Genomic DNA, 16,621 nt, shown 5'->3' with positions numbered 1-16,621 from the left:
TTTAGGCCAAACGGCAATCTGCAAAACTCATATTTTCCATTTCCAATTGAAAAGGCTGTTTTCTCCCTATCCCTTTCCGCCAGCAGGATTTGATGGAATCCCGATTTAAGGTCCAGGGTTGTAAAATACTTGGCCTTTCCCAAATTTGACAGGATGGATACTACATTTGGTATAGGGTACTTGTCGTCGACTGTTTTTAAGTTAAGCTTCCTAAAATCAATGACCAACCTTTTTTTCGTATTTCCCTTTTCATCTGTACCTTTTTTATCGACTACCCAAACTGGATTATTGTAAGGTGACGTCGAGGGCCTGATAATTCCGTCTTTTAACAAATGTTTTGTCTCTTCATTTACAAAATCTGTTACGCCTAGGGGGTACGGATAAAGTTTTGAGTATACGGGTTGATCGTCTTCGGTACGTATTGTAGCTATAATATTGGTATTATACGGCAGTGCTTCTTCCGGCTCTGCGAAGACAGCCATTCGGTCTCTAAGCATTATATGAAATTTATTGGATATCCGGTTTGGTACCACAATGTCATTGATATTGGTGAAATTTACACTATTACACCTCAAAAATTTAATTGGCTCGACTTCATTGTTGATTTTTAGAGTTTTGGTTTTAAAATCTAGGATTGCGTTTGTCTGCGTTAGTAAGTCAAGTCCTATTATTGCGTCAAAGCTCGAAAGGTCTGGGAGAATAAAGAAGGGAACATCTTTATTAAAAAGATTAATAAAGCATTTATATTTTACCGTATTGCAACCATGTAACGATTTAACTGAAAATTCTTTTTGTACTGGTGTGGTGTATTTTAGTTCGGGAAGGGGCTGTATGTAGTTTTTTGAAGCCCCGGTGTCGATCAAAAGTTTTATGGTTCGCCCTGCTATCTTTCTTTCTATGTACGGTAGCAGGGACCTGTGGCTAAAAAATGAACATTATCATAACATGTGAGCTCGTCGTCAAAATCTTCAACTGCCGCTTCGGCCTCCTGATGATAATCGTCGGCGTTTTTCCTACCTTGACCTTCCCCATGAGCTAAGTGATTAATCCTTTGCTGTTTTGGTCCTGTAAACCTTGCAGTGCCACTATTTGGTCTCTTTGATGCTTGTGCATAACCAGTGTGTGCTTGAGACTGACGTGCGTTCTGTTTAGGTTGCCATGCGTTTTGGTTGTGTGTTGGCCATTCATTATTTTGTTCAGATGCCCAAACATTTTCTTGCAGAGGTGGCCAAACATTTTCCTGAGTCGGAAAATGTGTTTGCCTAAACTTATCTTGGCCCGTTCGAATAGTGCGCATAGAAACATCCTGATTAATTGACTGGCTGCGACCTTGCCTTTCCTGACTATCGTATGTAAAATAAGGGTTTTTGTTTTGAATGGGCATAAATGAATTTCTATCACTATCGTTGTGTCTATGATCGGTTCTCTGACCTCTGTCTCCTAATTTTCTCGAGTAATTAAGGGCGAATTTGTAACGCTCATTATTAGACTCAACCTCTTGCGCCAAAGCAAGTGCTGTCGGTAGATCTTTTGGGCCTTTCGCAAAAAGAATATCACTCAACGTTTTCTTTACTCCAGTTATAAACACACGCAACGCGTCAACCCTGTACTTTTCATTTAGTGACATCGCCAAGGCATTATCGGATGTCATTAATGTCTTGTTAGTAAGTAGGGTTAATTTTTTTTCGACTTCGTCGTAGAATTCAGTAAGTGTCATGTCACCCTGCCGTAATGTTGATAGCTCCTGTTCAATTAGATAAGCCGGCTTTTTGTCGGCATATGTAAAATCAAGACGGCTGATCATTGCTTTGAAATTTAACGGCGTATTAAAAGAAGCCAACACCGTGTTTGCTGAGCCTTTTATTTTATTTCGCATAATGCCAAGAGCTTGGTAGTATGTTGAACTGCCCTCGTATTTTTCAAAAACTTTAAGCGCGACATGAGCCGCTTTCCTCCACGACACATAAGTTTCACATTTGCCCTCAAAGTCTGGGAGAGACTTTATTATATCCAAGGGTTCCTTACACACAACACCTTCTATGATTACGGCATCTGTGTAAGTTTCCACCTCTGGGGTTTCAACTGTAAGTTTTTGTATTTGCTCACTAAGCTCCTGTAATTTTTTTTCAAATGATTGTTTTTGAACTGCAAGCGCACCGCCAACAGCACTTTCTACGATCGTTTTTAACTGAGCTTCTCTTAACTCCATTTCGCTATCTATATTTTTTTTTGACCACCAATTATTTTCTGAAGAGTTGTTTTCCTTTGAACTCTCTAACCGCCGCGACTGATGGACTGACCATTTATTCAAATTTAACAGGAGGTCGTCTAAAATTATTTCACTGTCGCTCATGTGTTTTTGTCGTCAATTTGCACAGATAATAATATAATAATAGATAATATAATAATAGTGAATATGTAATAAGGAATATGAAAATTTTGAATCATTCAATATGCGTTATACTTACAATGAATTAAGATGGTTTATACCAAACTTATTTGCTTAACAATATTTTCTAATTTAAATAGGTTATTAAGTGCTAATTATATTTTATACTAGTTTACTATTTTGTATTTTATGAAATGTAGGTTGTTGTAGGATGTTGTAGGTTTTTGTAGGTTGTTGTAGGTCCTTGTAGGTTGTTGTAGGTTGTTGTAGGTTTTTGTAGGTTGTTGTAGGTCCTTGTAGGTTGTTGTAGATTGTTGTCGGTTGTTGTAGAGTAGCCGCTGCTGCCGTAGTTGTCTCTGACTGCTTTCTTCGTTTAAAAGCTTTCACTGTTCACTTTATATTCACTTTACTTTATTGCACCGGCCTTTCGACGAGTTTTGTTGGTTTCATTTATTGAAAATAAGTTATTTGTCGTAGGCTCGAAAATCCGTTTGGGCGCCAATTAAGAAGTCTTTGATTTATTTTAGTAAATAACTTTATTTATTCGCTCCGCTGTTTAGCGTGAACGATTTATTATTTAATAATAATTAACAAGTTTTGGTTTGTCTTAGTTAATTAGTTTTCTTTGTCCGCTCCGCTGTTTAGCGTGAACGATTTATTAGGTAATATCTATCCACGTGGGTTTGTGGGTTGAGTTTTAATATGAGTCTTGCGTGGTGATGACCGGCGCATTTGATCTACAAAAATCGACTGAACTGGGTACAGAAATGTTCTTATCTCTAATGTTAAATCTACTGACGAAAACATAGTACCGAAATATTCTTATCTCTAAAGCTCTTCTTACAACTACCCAAATAAAGCTTGTCTTACACTACTTCCCAAGATCGGGTCTTACGACTATATGAGAAAATATATTAAATAAATTTGCCGCAGGGTGATTGTGTTAACTTGTACATGTGTATGTATGTATAGTATGCAAGTAGTGTATCTGCAAATACACTCGATGTATCTGCAAATACCCTAGATAACGAAACCTCCATAAAACTAGTATACCCTGCTACCTATCAAATCATATATAAACAACATTCCAAAGCCTACTGTAGGACAAATTAAAATAGGCTAGATACAAACTCTTTCCAATTCCAATATCATTGGCATCCAGACATAAACATGGACATAAGCCATTCACACGCCTTTATCGACGACAGTAGACTTAAACATTAAACCCATTTTGCTCCAAATTCATAAATAAGTGCCCATCCTTGGAACCTACATGTCAGAATAAAACTCATTTTTTTTCCTTTGTTTTTATTTCTCGAATCTTCTCTTTGAGAGACTAACGGGAGATGTATCAAATCTTATATTTTTAACTTATCTAACAGTCATGCTGACTGATACAGAGTTAGACGGCCCTAAAAATCGAATGCTGGGTTGGAAGGTCATTGCGTCGCAGGCGGGATCTGCTAGAAACCCGAGTCAATCCCAGAGCGAGGGGATTTGGGTGCGAAGATAGTTTCTCTTTGTAGGACTCTTTTTGCTTCTGAATTTTGTCTTTCACTGCGAGGATGCCCAGATCCCGATGGATGTTTTCGTTGCGAACATACCAAGGTTCACTTGCTCGATGGTTCCGTGGTTTCTGCGGAAGCCAAATTGGTGGGGTGGGATAATTTGGCATGCTTCCAGATGTGGTGTTATTCTAATTAGCAAGCATTTTTCAAACAATTTAGACAAACAAGATCGAAGGCTTATTGGTCTGTACGATGACGGTGTTGTGTGGTCTTTTCCAGGCTTCGGTATCATTATAATGATGGATTTCTTCCACTTTCTTGGGAAATAGCCAAGATTAATGATACCATTAAATAGTTTGCAGACGTCCTCTATAGCGCATTTTGGAAGTTCGATCAGCATCTTTGGCGTCAGTAAATCACCACCGGGAGCCTTTTTTGGTTTTAGCCCTCTTATGACTTTTTCGATTTCGTTCGGGCGAAATTAAGGTGCCGTTGACTGAGGGGTAGCCACTGGCAGAAGGAATGAATTTGAGGCAGGGTTTGGCTGGAAGACACTTTCGAGATGTGTAGCGAATGTTTCAGCTCGGTCTTCGTCGCTGCGAGCCCAGCATCCGGAAGAGTTTCTTATCGGGGTGGTCGTTTCGATTGGGGCGCTGAGATTTGGGTGGGCCCTCCACAGAGGATACTTTGTGCTTGTTGGTGAAAGATTCTGGATGTCCCTCAGCTGTGCATTTTCTTCTTGTTGGTGAAGAGCCTGGTCGAGTGATCGTGTTGCTTCCTTAAGGCGTTGCTTTGAAGCTGGTGATCTGCTGTTTTCCCAATCACGACGCGTGCGCCTCTTTTCTCGCACGAGCTGTTCAATTTGTTGATTAGATTTGTGGTATTTGTTTCGGTCTACTTCCTTCCCTTGAGGAGTAGAGATTTTGGCTGCCACAACGAGTACTTCTTCCAGGGCGGTCGTAGTGTAATCGATGTCCAATTCCATGTTAAACTTCCCGGGGCGAGTTCTATGTGGGCATGCACGTACTTTTTGTATTTAAGCCAGTTTGTTTTTGGCGACATCAGGCTGAGGGGGTGTTCAGTTATTTCTGGGCTTTGAAGAAGCCTTAAAAGCACAGGCGAGTGGTCTGATGATAAGTCCGGGACTGCTTTGGCACTTATTAGATTGCAAGGTATGTTTTTTGTCACCGCAAATTCAATAAGGTCTGGGAGCTTGCGTAGGTCGGTTGGCCAGTATGTGGGACTTCCTGGAGACACATAGTCCAGTTTATTTCTTACATTTATAATTGCATTGTAAAATTGCCTTCCTCTGGGAATCACTAGGCGTGATCCCCAGTGCGTGTGTTTGGCGTTGTAGTCTCCTGCGGCTATAAAACGATCCCCAAGTGAATTGTAGAAGTCCATAAATTGTCCTTCCGAGATTGAGAAAAGAGGAGAGCAGCAAACGGCAGCGATTGAAAGGCTTCCGTTTCTTGACTGAATTTGTATCGATGTGGCCTGCAAGAAGTTTGATTCAAACCTTTTGTGAAAATGGTGTTTTAAACGTTCTCTGATTAGAACTCCAGTTCCGCCGTGAGCTTTCCCCTCTGAATGATCTGTGCGGTAGATTGTATAGCCTTTGATTTGAAAGTTGTATTTGCTTGTAAGATGCGTTTCCACCAGTAACATGACGTCAATATGGATATCGATCAAGAATCGTGACAATTCTAGTTTATGCCGTGAGACACCATTGGCGTTCCACCTTGATATTCGTAGAGTCTGCATAGATTATTTAGACTGCACAATGCTGCTTGAGTTCACCCAAATGAGGAAAATTTATTGTTTCAACAATGATTTTGCATAAAAAAAAACTGAACTTAGAAGAATTTCGTCTCGCATAAAACTTTAAAATTATTTTTGAGTGGGTCTTAGAAAAAAAATTAATTATGACAAATTCAAGGTATAAATTATTTAAATTTTACAAGTGGCTGACTATAATAACACAGGCCAACAGCCTGTGTCACCTGCTCCATAACCTTTAAGCTCCCCTCAACCAAAGTCCAGAACAAACATAGGTTCTATCGCCCACAGTTTCCGCGGTACACCTAAGAGAAGAAATTGATCAAATTTTACCTTATATTGAATTATGTAGGCCGTGAAATGGCGATGACCATCATTGTTTCTAGTATGTACATATCATTTTTGAAATGTATGTGTACCGACGAAAATGAATAAATGGTATCTAGCAGTTACCATATCTTTGGAATACTCATCCAAAGATGAAATCTCAGATTTTCTACATTAATTTTTGGTGTTCTATGATTTTTTTCCAAACATTTTCCCATGGAAAATTTTTATTTTCTTATTAAAATCAGATCATAACATGTTTTAATTTTGGATTTAAGGAAAAACACGAAATAATTTTATTGAATTAATTATAGGTGGTTAAACAATATTAAGGTCAATTAAATTGGAGTTTTTAATCTCATATTTTCAAAAAGTCATGGTTATCTACAATTTCTGTAAAGCTGAACCTGGAATAGATACGTTTTGAACATAGAAATAGTTCGTCGGGGGTGTCCCCGATTGGTTTCTCTATTGGGGTTGAGTTCCCTCGCTATGCAGGATCCCGCCTGTCCGTTTACCCTGGGCTTCAGTTAAGCCAAGAATCCTCGGTTTTCCCATATTTAATGACCAGCTCTGTGCGATTGATTCACAGTATAGTAAGGTTCAGCTACTAAATGAGTCTCCAAAGCGTAAGAAATCCTTTGTTAGTAATGTGCTTGTGGCGAAAAACTGTTCTATGTTCAAAACGTATCTATTGCAGGTTCAGCTTGTTTAGTAAAGCTTTACAGAAATTGTAGATAGCCATGACTTTTTGAAAATATGAGATTAAAAACTCCAATTTAATTGACGAAAATATTGTTTAACCACCTATATTAAATTCAATAAAATTATTTCGAGTTTTTCCTTAAATCCAAAATTAAAACATGGTATAATCTACTGATTTCAATAAGAAAACAAAAAACTTCCATAGAAAAATGTTTGGGGAAAAATCATAAAAGACCAAAAATTAATGTAGAAAATCTGAGATTTCAACTTTGGATGAGTATTCCAAAGATATGGTAACTGTTAGATACCATTTTTTTTAATTTTAGTTGGTACACATATATTTCAAAAATCATATTTACTAATAACAATGATGGTCATCGCCATTACACGGCCTACATAATTCAATATATGGTAAAATTTGATCAATTTCTTCCTTAGGTGTACCGCGGAAACTGTGGGTGATAGAACCTATGTTTGTTCTGAACTTTGGTTCAGGGGGGCCTAAAGGTTATGGAGCAGGTAAAATTATGCGTGGAGGAAAAAAAAGTTGGAAATTGTCGGCCTGTGTAATTTGATTGAAGTACTACCTTTAAAACATTGTTAAAATTTAATGAACAATATTATTTTAATAACCAATTTGTGTTTTTACAATTTTGTTTTTTGTAATTTTATTTGCATAACTTTTTCATTTCATTTGTTTAGTTTTTTTTCAGTTTTATTTATAGCTTTTTAAGTTAACTTAAAGATAAATAAATAATATAAATAAATAATAAAAAGAGAGAATACAAATAACGAATTGTTGTTCACACTAATCAAAGAGCATGGACAGGAAAAACAAAAATCAAAAACAAAGTCAAAAGCAAGGGAAAAAATATGGTTCTGACTTTTGCGAATGATATGTTAATGGGTTCTAGCTGCGTTAAGGACCTAAAGATAATTAAGCCTGAACCCGGCTTGAAACTCATATTAAAAGCGCTTGGTTTTAAAATTCGCCTGAAGTTACTACATCCGAGAGCACCGTTAAGCCATTAACACTTTCGGGCTCAGAGATGACTAAATCATTAGGAATCGCTTGGGTTTCCAAAGATAATGAAGTTTGATTTGAAATTAATACTTCAGTCATGGATCGAAGGGCGACTAAGCGGAATATTCTTTCGGTGACATCAAAGCTATTTGACCCCCTTGGCTTATTGAGCCTTATACTTATTAAAGGAAAGATCCTGTCGCAGAGACGGCTCAATATGGCTCTATAGGCTAGATTGGGATGCGTCGATTCCACTGCACTTTGAAACAACGTGGAACAAAATACAGCTTACCTTCTCGCAGTTAGAAGATTTCTCAGTACCGAGATTTGTGATGAGTAAACCGATGGCACCAATTTAAAGTCATTATTTTTCTGACGCATAGATGAGAGCCTCTGGAACCTGTTTCTACATTCGTTGCAAATCTGCAGAAGGTAGTGAAGTCTCATTGTTGACTGCAAAGTCGAAAGTAGCGCCGCTCAAGACAAAGATGCTCACCCTTGAGTTATGTGCCGCGTCTTATTAAAGTACCGATTGGATTCGATCTCATACATCGTCGTTGTCAACGTTTGTATCAAATAGAGTTGCTGAGACTTAAGAGTGGTCAGTCCAACCAATTAAACAGAACCCGATAGATATTCTGTCAAGACTTGGAGCCGAAAAACATCGTTTTTAACGGAGCCAAAAGATAAGTACGAGTCCCCGGCCAACGAGTCCCCGGTTTGCTTTGTCACCAGAGCTTTTGCCTTGCCAAGCTTCCAGTATTGTTGACGAAGCACTCTCAATATTCTCAGAGTTACGTTCAATACTTGCAGGAGTCGAATTTTCATGTCCACGTCGAACAGACTGTCCACGAGCACTTGTGAGTTTCTTGCGACAGCGTGTTTGGATAGTAAATGTGCAAGAAGTCTGCAGTCAGATAGTATGGTCATGCATGCTTTAAATGCAAGCCTTATCTGATGACTCAAATTATGGGAGATTTCTTTTAGATCGAGTCCGTGCTCTCTGCCCATTCTCCATATGTGGCGTTGATTTCTGTCGCCACAGAAGTAAGGAGTAAAAGTAGTTTTGCATTATTTAGAAGTTGTTTCCGATTTGTCAAGGGATTCTTTTTATTTTCATTTTAAAGGTTCGTTGGGAGCTGAGGATGTCCGCAGACCGTTGCGGCAGCGAATCGAGGAAGAGGCGGACGAACTGCGACAATACGTATCAAGAAGAGGATGCGTAATTACGGACATACCGCCGCCATGGGCGAACTATGGGAGGCAGGTGTTAAGGTATCTGTCTGCCACGAACACACAGTCAGGACCCAAGTGACGGTGAGGCGTTGACTCCCGGGCCCCTGTTGACAGACGGCAACTGTTGACAAGGCTTTTCCCGTCAATCAAGCAAACGTTCTGGCAGCCATGGTCCCTGGAGTACGTCTTTGGCCTACAGGTGCGGTCGAAGTGGCAGCACGTCATTGTGAAGGGCGAGCTGGTCCTGGTCGCAGAGTATCACTAGCCGCCCTAACAGTGCATCACTGGAAGGGCCGTCGAAACTCACGCCGTCGTGAATGGAAGGGTCAGAATCGCCGTCTTGAGGACTAGCTCTGAAGCATTTTTTAAAGAGCATTCTGGCGAGACAGCTAGTTCGTTAAAGCCAGATGGAGGCTTTCAACGGGGCCGGTGTAGGGAGATTTAATATAGATTTTGTAAATAGATTGATTAGATGTATTTATGTAAATAGATAAGGAGACTTGTTGAATTTAATAGAAGAGTTGTCGTTAAAGTCTAGTATAAGTTAGCATAGGGCAGAGCGGGAGCTCAAGAAAATTACAGTTTGCTCTTGTGCGAATTCGCCCCACTTCGCCGCAATATATAATTAATCGTCAATACGAGAATATGAAACTTATATAATAAATACAAATGCGTAAATAGGACCTATTAAAAAAGGCTCTAATTGATGCGTCAATCAAATTCTTCTTCGGTTTTGTATTCTATTTTACTCAAAACTTTTATTGTTGTAGATTTTTTTTTGCATTTGTAATTATGTAATTTTGGGTGGAGGGCTCACTTCCATTTTGTAACAAACAAATTTTGTGTTGTGGGTGTGGGTTTCTTGGTAGGTTTTGCTATTTTCTAATCGCAACAATTGCCGCGGTTAACTCACTGAGGTGAGGTTATGGGATCGTTCCCAGAAATAACACCGATAGCATATTTTTCAATTATTCCTTCTTTATTCTATGTCTTGGTTGATTACAAATTGAAAGGTTACTATAGTGAGCTCGCAGCTCCTTCGGTCGCTTCTGCTTCCGCCATCAAACGGTTGTTTTCCCGTTGTTCACCGGTCTCCGTTTCGGGTTGGTGCCAATGGACACACACCCCCAAGCTCTTGCCCGGCAGGTTATGTGGTTTTGGTGTCTGGCGCAGGTTCGGCTAATGGTGTTGATGAACGGTCACTGTAAAACTAAAAACTGCATTAATTAACAATTCGATTTGGAAACTGGGCACACAATAAGTTTATGTAGAGAAGAAGAAGGACTAGAAGCGTCGATTGCAAGTTCGGCGTGTGAGTTTATGTTTTGCTTTGTTAGACAGATGGCGAAATCAAGCGATTGAGCCAGCTCTTATATTTCAATAAATAAAGTTAATCATCATAAGGAAATTGGTCCTTCAGAGCCAGATTCGTTATTGTTAGTAAAGTAAAGCACCATTGCGATGGAACAACTCAAACGGCTAAAGGGAGTGAGGGGCCGTCTCAAATCCAGCCTCACCAAACTGCTACACACAGCAGAAAACTCTTCCGCATCAATCGGCGTTGACGCCATGGAGGTACTGCTAGTCAGGCTCGACAAGGTTTGGAATGATTTCGAACTTGCCGGAGATGATCTGAGCGTGCTTGACGACGTCGAGGGCTGGGTTGATCCTGCGGATGACTACGACGAGTATGAGGCGAAGTACATAAAAGCACGTGCGCTTCTGTTTTCCCTCAAGCGCTCACAGGAGCCGACAACACCAACAAGACATGCAGAAGGAGATTCAATAGCTAACAACGACGCTATTTCTCGCTTAGTGCAGCAACAACAAGAGTTTTTCGAACGCCTAGGAGCAACTTCAACACCAACCCAGGCTGACGCCGCGGCGCCAGTAAGGGAGACAGAATTACCGAAAATACACATAAAACCGTTTGGTGGCATTTACAAGGAGTGGCCAGCCTTCAAAGCACTGTACATAAGCACTGTACATAGCAAGCAACATCTGGGTAAGATACAAAAGTACCACTATCTAAAATCGTTCCTCGTGGACGAGGCTGCAAGTTTGGTACGCCATTTGCCGATTTCTGAGACGGCATATGACAACGCTTGGGAGCGCCTCAACGAGAGATACGATCGACCACGGCAAATTATTCACAACCTGTTGGACACCTTTATGGAGCTACCATCGACTAACAATGGAGAGGTATCCATATTGCGTAGCATATCAGATGGTGCAAATGAGGTCATCCGTGCATTGGACTCAATTGGCCATATGGACCGAGACTGCTGGGTTATCCATTTATTGCTAAACAAAATCGATCCAGAGTCACGCCGCAAATGGGTAGATGCAAGCCGTGCTTCAAATTCACCAAAAGTCGAAGAGTTCTTCAAGTTCCTGGACGCACGATGTGAAGAATTTGAGCTGTGTCAAAGCGATCCTGTACCGAGACAGGGTGGTAACAATAAGAAGACAAGCAGAGCCATGGTAACTGCTGCGCTGACAAAATGCGTGAATTGTAATGCGGATGGGCATCAACTGTCTAAGTGTCCTCAATTCATTAGTTTGTCTATCGACCAACGCCGTTCTTTTGTAAAGCACAAATCTCTCTGCTTTAACTGTCTCAAACCAGGTCACAGGTCATCAAACTGTAGCTCAAAGTACAACTGTCAGCAGTGTGGCAGCAGACACCACACACTCATACACACGCATGCTATGCAGACCAACGAGGGTCAAATCACATCCACGTCTTCAAGCGATCACAAGGATCCAGACACGACATCGGTGACTGCGAGTCACATGTCACAGGCACTACTCACGCCAACCCTATTGTCACATGGGCAAGTAGGACGAACATGTACTTTGCCAACTGCATTGGTACACATCCGCAACTCTCAAGGCACATACACAAACTGCCGGGTGCTACTCGACACGGGCTCGGAGTTATCATATGTATCGGAACGCTGTATTAAGGCACTGGGTCTTAGTCGGGTTCCTCGCCGGATTCTCATTTCCGGCATTTCTTCAATCAAGGCCGATACCACGAGGGGATTCAGCACACTCACGATCAAGTCTCGAGTTTCTGATCACTCGCTACAAGTAAAAGCTCATATTCTAGGAAAAATCACATCTACGCTGGCAAGAGAAAACATCGATGCATCTGCGCTTGAGATCTTCAATGGGATTCCGCTTGCAGACACTGAATTCAACTCGGCATCGCCTATAGACGTCCTACTAGGCACCGATTCTGTATGGGCTATTTTAACCGGCAACAGGAAGCTGGGTGCGCAAGGCAACATAATAGCTATTTCAACAATCTTTGGATTGGTTATCACATCGATTGCGTATCAAAATCCATCAATCACCACGTCATTTTTGTCTACAGTCGATATCCATGCTACTCTACAAAGGTTTTGGGAAATCGAGGACTCCCAAATCACCACTCACCATGATCCTGAAAATGTTAAGGTTGAAGAGCATTTTCAAACCACGCACTCACGCGACTCCAAGGGAAGATACACCGTAGAGCTTCCATTCAAGGATGCAGATCCACAATTCACTGACACTCTGCAGGGAGCAACCCAACGCTTTGCGTCTGTGGAGCGCCGTCTACATAGAGACGCAGATTTGCACTCACGGTATGTAAAATTCATGCAAGAGTATATTTCTCTAGGCCACATGCGCCAAATGAACCCTGACGAAATTCTCACCAACGATGGAAGGGTATTCTACATGCCACATCACCCTGTACTTGGAAAGAAACTACGAGTAGTTTTTGACGGTTCATTCCAAGATCCTTCTGGTCAATCTTTAAACGACACCCTGAACGTTGGGCCGAGCATTCAACGAAACCTGTTCGATGTATGCGTACGCTTTCGCTTACATAAATACGTTTTTTCTGCGGACATTATTAAGATGTTCAGGCAAATTTGGATCAACAAGCATCACCGCAACTAACAACGTATCGTTTGGAGAGAACATCCTTCAGCTCCACTTCTACATTACCAACTCTGCACTGTAACCTATGGCACTGCATATGCACCATTTCTGGCTGTACGGGTTCTTGAGCAACTGGCCAGAGACTACCAACATTTGTATCCAACTGCTGCGCGCATTCTTCTTGAAGATTTCTACGTTGACGACGTTTTAACAGGAGCTGACACCGAGGAAAAGCTTCTACAATACAAACAAGAACTAATTCAACTAATGTCATGTGCTCAACTCGAACTTGGAAAATGGATTTCCAACAGCAACCGCGTTGTCGATCCTGAGACAACAATCACAAACAACACATCATACAGTCCACTCGAAACTACGAACAAGGTTTTGGGAATTCATTGGCAACCGCACACGGACACATTGGCATACAAGGTATCTTTGCCCAGCGAGGGAAAGATTACAAAACGGCAAGTTTTATCAGACGTGTCTCGCATTTTCGACCCACTTGGATTGCTGGCTCCAGTGGTTATTCAATTCAAAATCCTGTTCCAAGAACTTTGGGTTCTCAACTTAGACTGGGACAGCCCGCTACCGCTTAGCCTGGAAGATTGGTATCTCAAATGCAAGAACGATATCAACACGCTCAATGAACTTGAGGTTCCACGCTACATTGGCAACTCTACTGACACAATTGAATTGCACGCCTTCTCTGACGCATCTATAAAAGCCTACGCTGCTGCCGTTTATAGTAGAGTCACTCTCCCTGATGGTAACATAAAGGTTACTCTTATTGCTGCAAAGACTCGTGTTGCACCGCTCAAAACACAATCACTTCCACGCCTGGAATTGTGCGGCGCACTGCTACTAAGTCGACTCATCAACTCAGTCAAAGCTGCACTGAAAAACTACAACGTCACTGTTTACGCCTGGTGCGACTCTACCATTGTTTTGGCTTGGCTCTCGCACATACCTGCCAAACTAAAGACTTTCGTCGCAAACCGCACTGCCGAAATCCTCAGCATCATTCCACGAGATCACTGGCAACATGTCAAATCAGATGACAACCCTGCTGACTGCGCTTCAAGGGGCATGCTAGCTGCTGACTTAGTAAACCACAACTTATGGTGGAAGGGCCCACACTGGCTATACTCAACCGAAGCTGAATGGGTAAAAACACCTAGCACTCCTCATTCTAGTTTCATTTCAGATGAACAAGTCCAGGCTGAAGTAAAAGGTTCCGCTTTCACGACAATGAGAACATACAACACTGAAACCTCACTATTGGGCCAACTGATCGACCGTGTCTCCTCGTGGCCAAAGCAACTTCGTATTCTCGCCTATGTTCTCAAGTTCATCCGACGCAATCGCAGAAAATCCAACACCGCTACGCTGACATTTGAGGAGATCCATGACGCACGGATCCTGTACCTGCGCCATGCCCAAGACGAATTCCAAGCTGACTACAAGCGACTCCTGAACCAGCAAGATTTGGGAAACAAATCAAAATTGCGCACCCTCTCACCGCAAATCGACAAACATGGACTCCTGCGGGTGGGTGGCCGTTTAGGTAACTCAGAACTGCCAGCGGATGTGCAGCATCCAATAATTATGCCCAAATCTCATCGCATAACGAAGCTCATTCTGGAACATGAGCACCGGATTCACTTACATCCTGGAGTATCGGCGTTATTCGTGATCGCACGCCAACGCTACTGGGTGTTTGGCGCACGCAACCTCATTCGAAAGATCACGCATGACTGTCTAAAATGCTTTAGACAACGGCAACACACATCTCACCAATTCATGTCAGATCTGCCGTCTGTCCGGGTTCGGCAGGCATTTCCGTTTGCAAACACTGGCTGCGACTACGCCAAGCCAATCACCCTCAAGGTCCACAAGGGACGAAATCCACGCAAGGAAAAGGGTTACATCTGCCTATTTGTATGCCTAGCCACTTCTGCCTTGCATTTGGAATTGGCTACAGATCTTACAACCGACAGATTCTTGGCGGCACTCAGACGATTCATCTCTCGCCGCGGAAAATGCTCGCAAATGTATAGCGACAACGGGAGAAACTTCGTCGGGGCAAAAAGGGTATTAAACGAAATGCAAACTCTTCTGAAGTCAGACGAACACAACAACACTGTACTGAAGGCCCTGGCAGACGAAGGAATCAACTGGAATTTCATTCCCCCCCATGCACCACACTGGGGTGGCAAATGGGAATCAGCTGTGCGCTCTGTCAAACTGCATCTTCATAGAGTCATTGGCAAGAATGTCCTCACCTTTGAGAAAATGCACACACTTCTCGCCCAAATAGAAGCTGTGGTCAACTCACGTCCACTATTCTCAACTTCGGACACTGAGGTCAACTATCTGTCGCCAGCACACTTCCTCATTGGTCGTCCCTACACGACAGTACCAGAAGGCGATCTATCAAATGTACCAATCAACCGTCTGGATTATTGGCAACAGACTCAGGGACACCAACTGGAGAAACCACCCGTCCAATTGTCAAGATCGCCCTATTACCAAATTCTGAAACAGTGTTTCAGGGGAGGCCGGGATGTTGATGAACGGTCACTGTAAAACTAAAAACTGCATTAATTAAAAATTCGATTTGGAAACTGGGCACACAATAAGTTTATGTAGAGAAGAAGAAGGACTAGAAGCGTCGATTGCAAGTTCGGCGTGTGAGTTTATGCTTTGCTTTGTTAGACAGATGGCGAAATCAAGCGATTGAGCCAGCTCTTATATTTCAATAAATAAAGTTAATCATCAAATGGCTTTCTTTGTTTAAACTCACGTGCTCAGGCTGCGGGTCCTACTCTGATCTTCTTCTGCTACTGTTGTTGTTGCCGCCGTCGCTTTGTTTTGGCCTCGTCTCCGCTCCTGGTTCACTGAGTCTTGCCCTTATGGTTGTGTTCGCCACTCTTCGCCAAACACCGGCATGCATACGCCCTGCAGGATTTCTGGCCGACCAGAGGTTGAGCGGCGCGCCTCCTTTACCTGCATTTGAGCTAGCAAGGAAGGAGAGGGTTGGTAGTCTCTGCCCTTGCTAATTCGTCTGCGGGTCATATTCCCTCGGGGTACCCATATGAGGCGGATGTTATGATGCACCCCTCATTAAGATACTGCGACAGTTATTGACTGTCCTAGAGTTGATTGAGAAGCCGTCAAGTGCCTTAAGTGCCGCCTGACTGTCCGAGAAAATACATTAAGAATCCTGGTTGCCAGTTAGTGCTGGGAAGTTAGGTGTTTTTTTTACTGATAGCTTTTACTTCAGCCTGAAAGACACTTCATTGATTGGGTAGTCTAAAGGACTCGCTGAGACACAGACGCTAACAATAGAAACTCCCACCTGCCGCCCATTAATCTTTGATCCATTTGTTTTAATAGGAGAGCCCACTGGACCCGGGGTTTGTGCTTTCCATTCCTCTCTAGAGAGAATGGCGATTTTTTAGTTTACGGTTTGACGGAAATACAGTACGGTCGATGTGAATACAAAAGTCCGTACCGCCCTCAGGCATGATGTGGTGCAGTCATGCTCCATAAATTCGCTTCTCGCAGTCGTATTGCCGCCACTGTGGCTAACTTAAACCCCATCGGTTTTACTAGTATTAGGTCTAGGATGAAGTCTAGGGCGTCGCTAGGCGTAGTACGCTATAATCTGACTATTTAAGGGCACATCCTCCATTTTAGAGAGAGCAAATGCCG

The 16,621-nt window shown here is 42.1% G+C and overlaps 1 protein-coding gene across 1 annotated transcript; it reads left to right on the top strand.

Moving 5' to 3' along the window:
• Positions 1–10,429: 10,429 nt before the first annotated feature.
• Positions 10,430–15,493, top strand: LOC123258310. The gene is made up of 2 exons (XM_044718181.1): positions 10,430–12,603; positions 12,940–15,493. The coding sequence occupies exons 1-2, from the start codon at positions 10,430–10,432 to the stop codon at positions 15,491–15,493; spliced, it is 4,728 nt and encodes a 1,575-aa protein (XP_044574116.1).
• Positions 15,494–16,621: the final 1,128 nt, after the last annotated feature.

This window comes from Drosophila ananassae, unplaced genomic scaffold, assembly GCF_017639315.1.
Source record: "Drosophila ananassae strain 14024-0371.13 unplaced genomic scaffold, ASM1763931v2 tig00000138, whole genome shotgun sequence".
NCBI lineage: Eukaryota > Metazoa > Arthropoda > Insecta > Diptera > Drosophilidae > Drosophila > Drosophila ananassae.
The sequence above is the reverse complement of the archived record's forward strand: the minus strand, read 5'-3'. Positions and strand labels throughout refer to the sequence as shown.

Bases quoted from the DNA above. Each gene is read 5' to 3' on its own strand.
- LOC123258310 (XM_044718181.1), top strand. From the start codon at position 10,430: ATGGAACAACTCAAACGGCTAAAGGGAGTGAGGGGCCGTCTCAAATCC. The intron at 12,604-12,939 runs GTATGTAAAATT...TATCGTTTGGAG, and splicing joins GACGCAGATTTGCACTCACG to AGAACATCCTTCAGCTCCAC.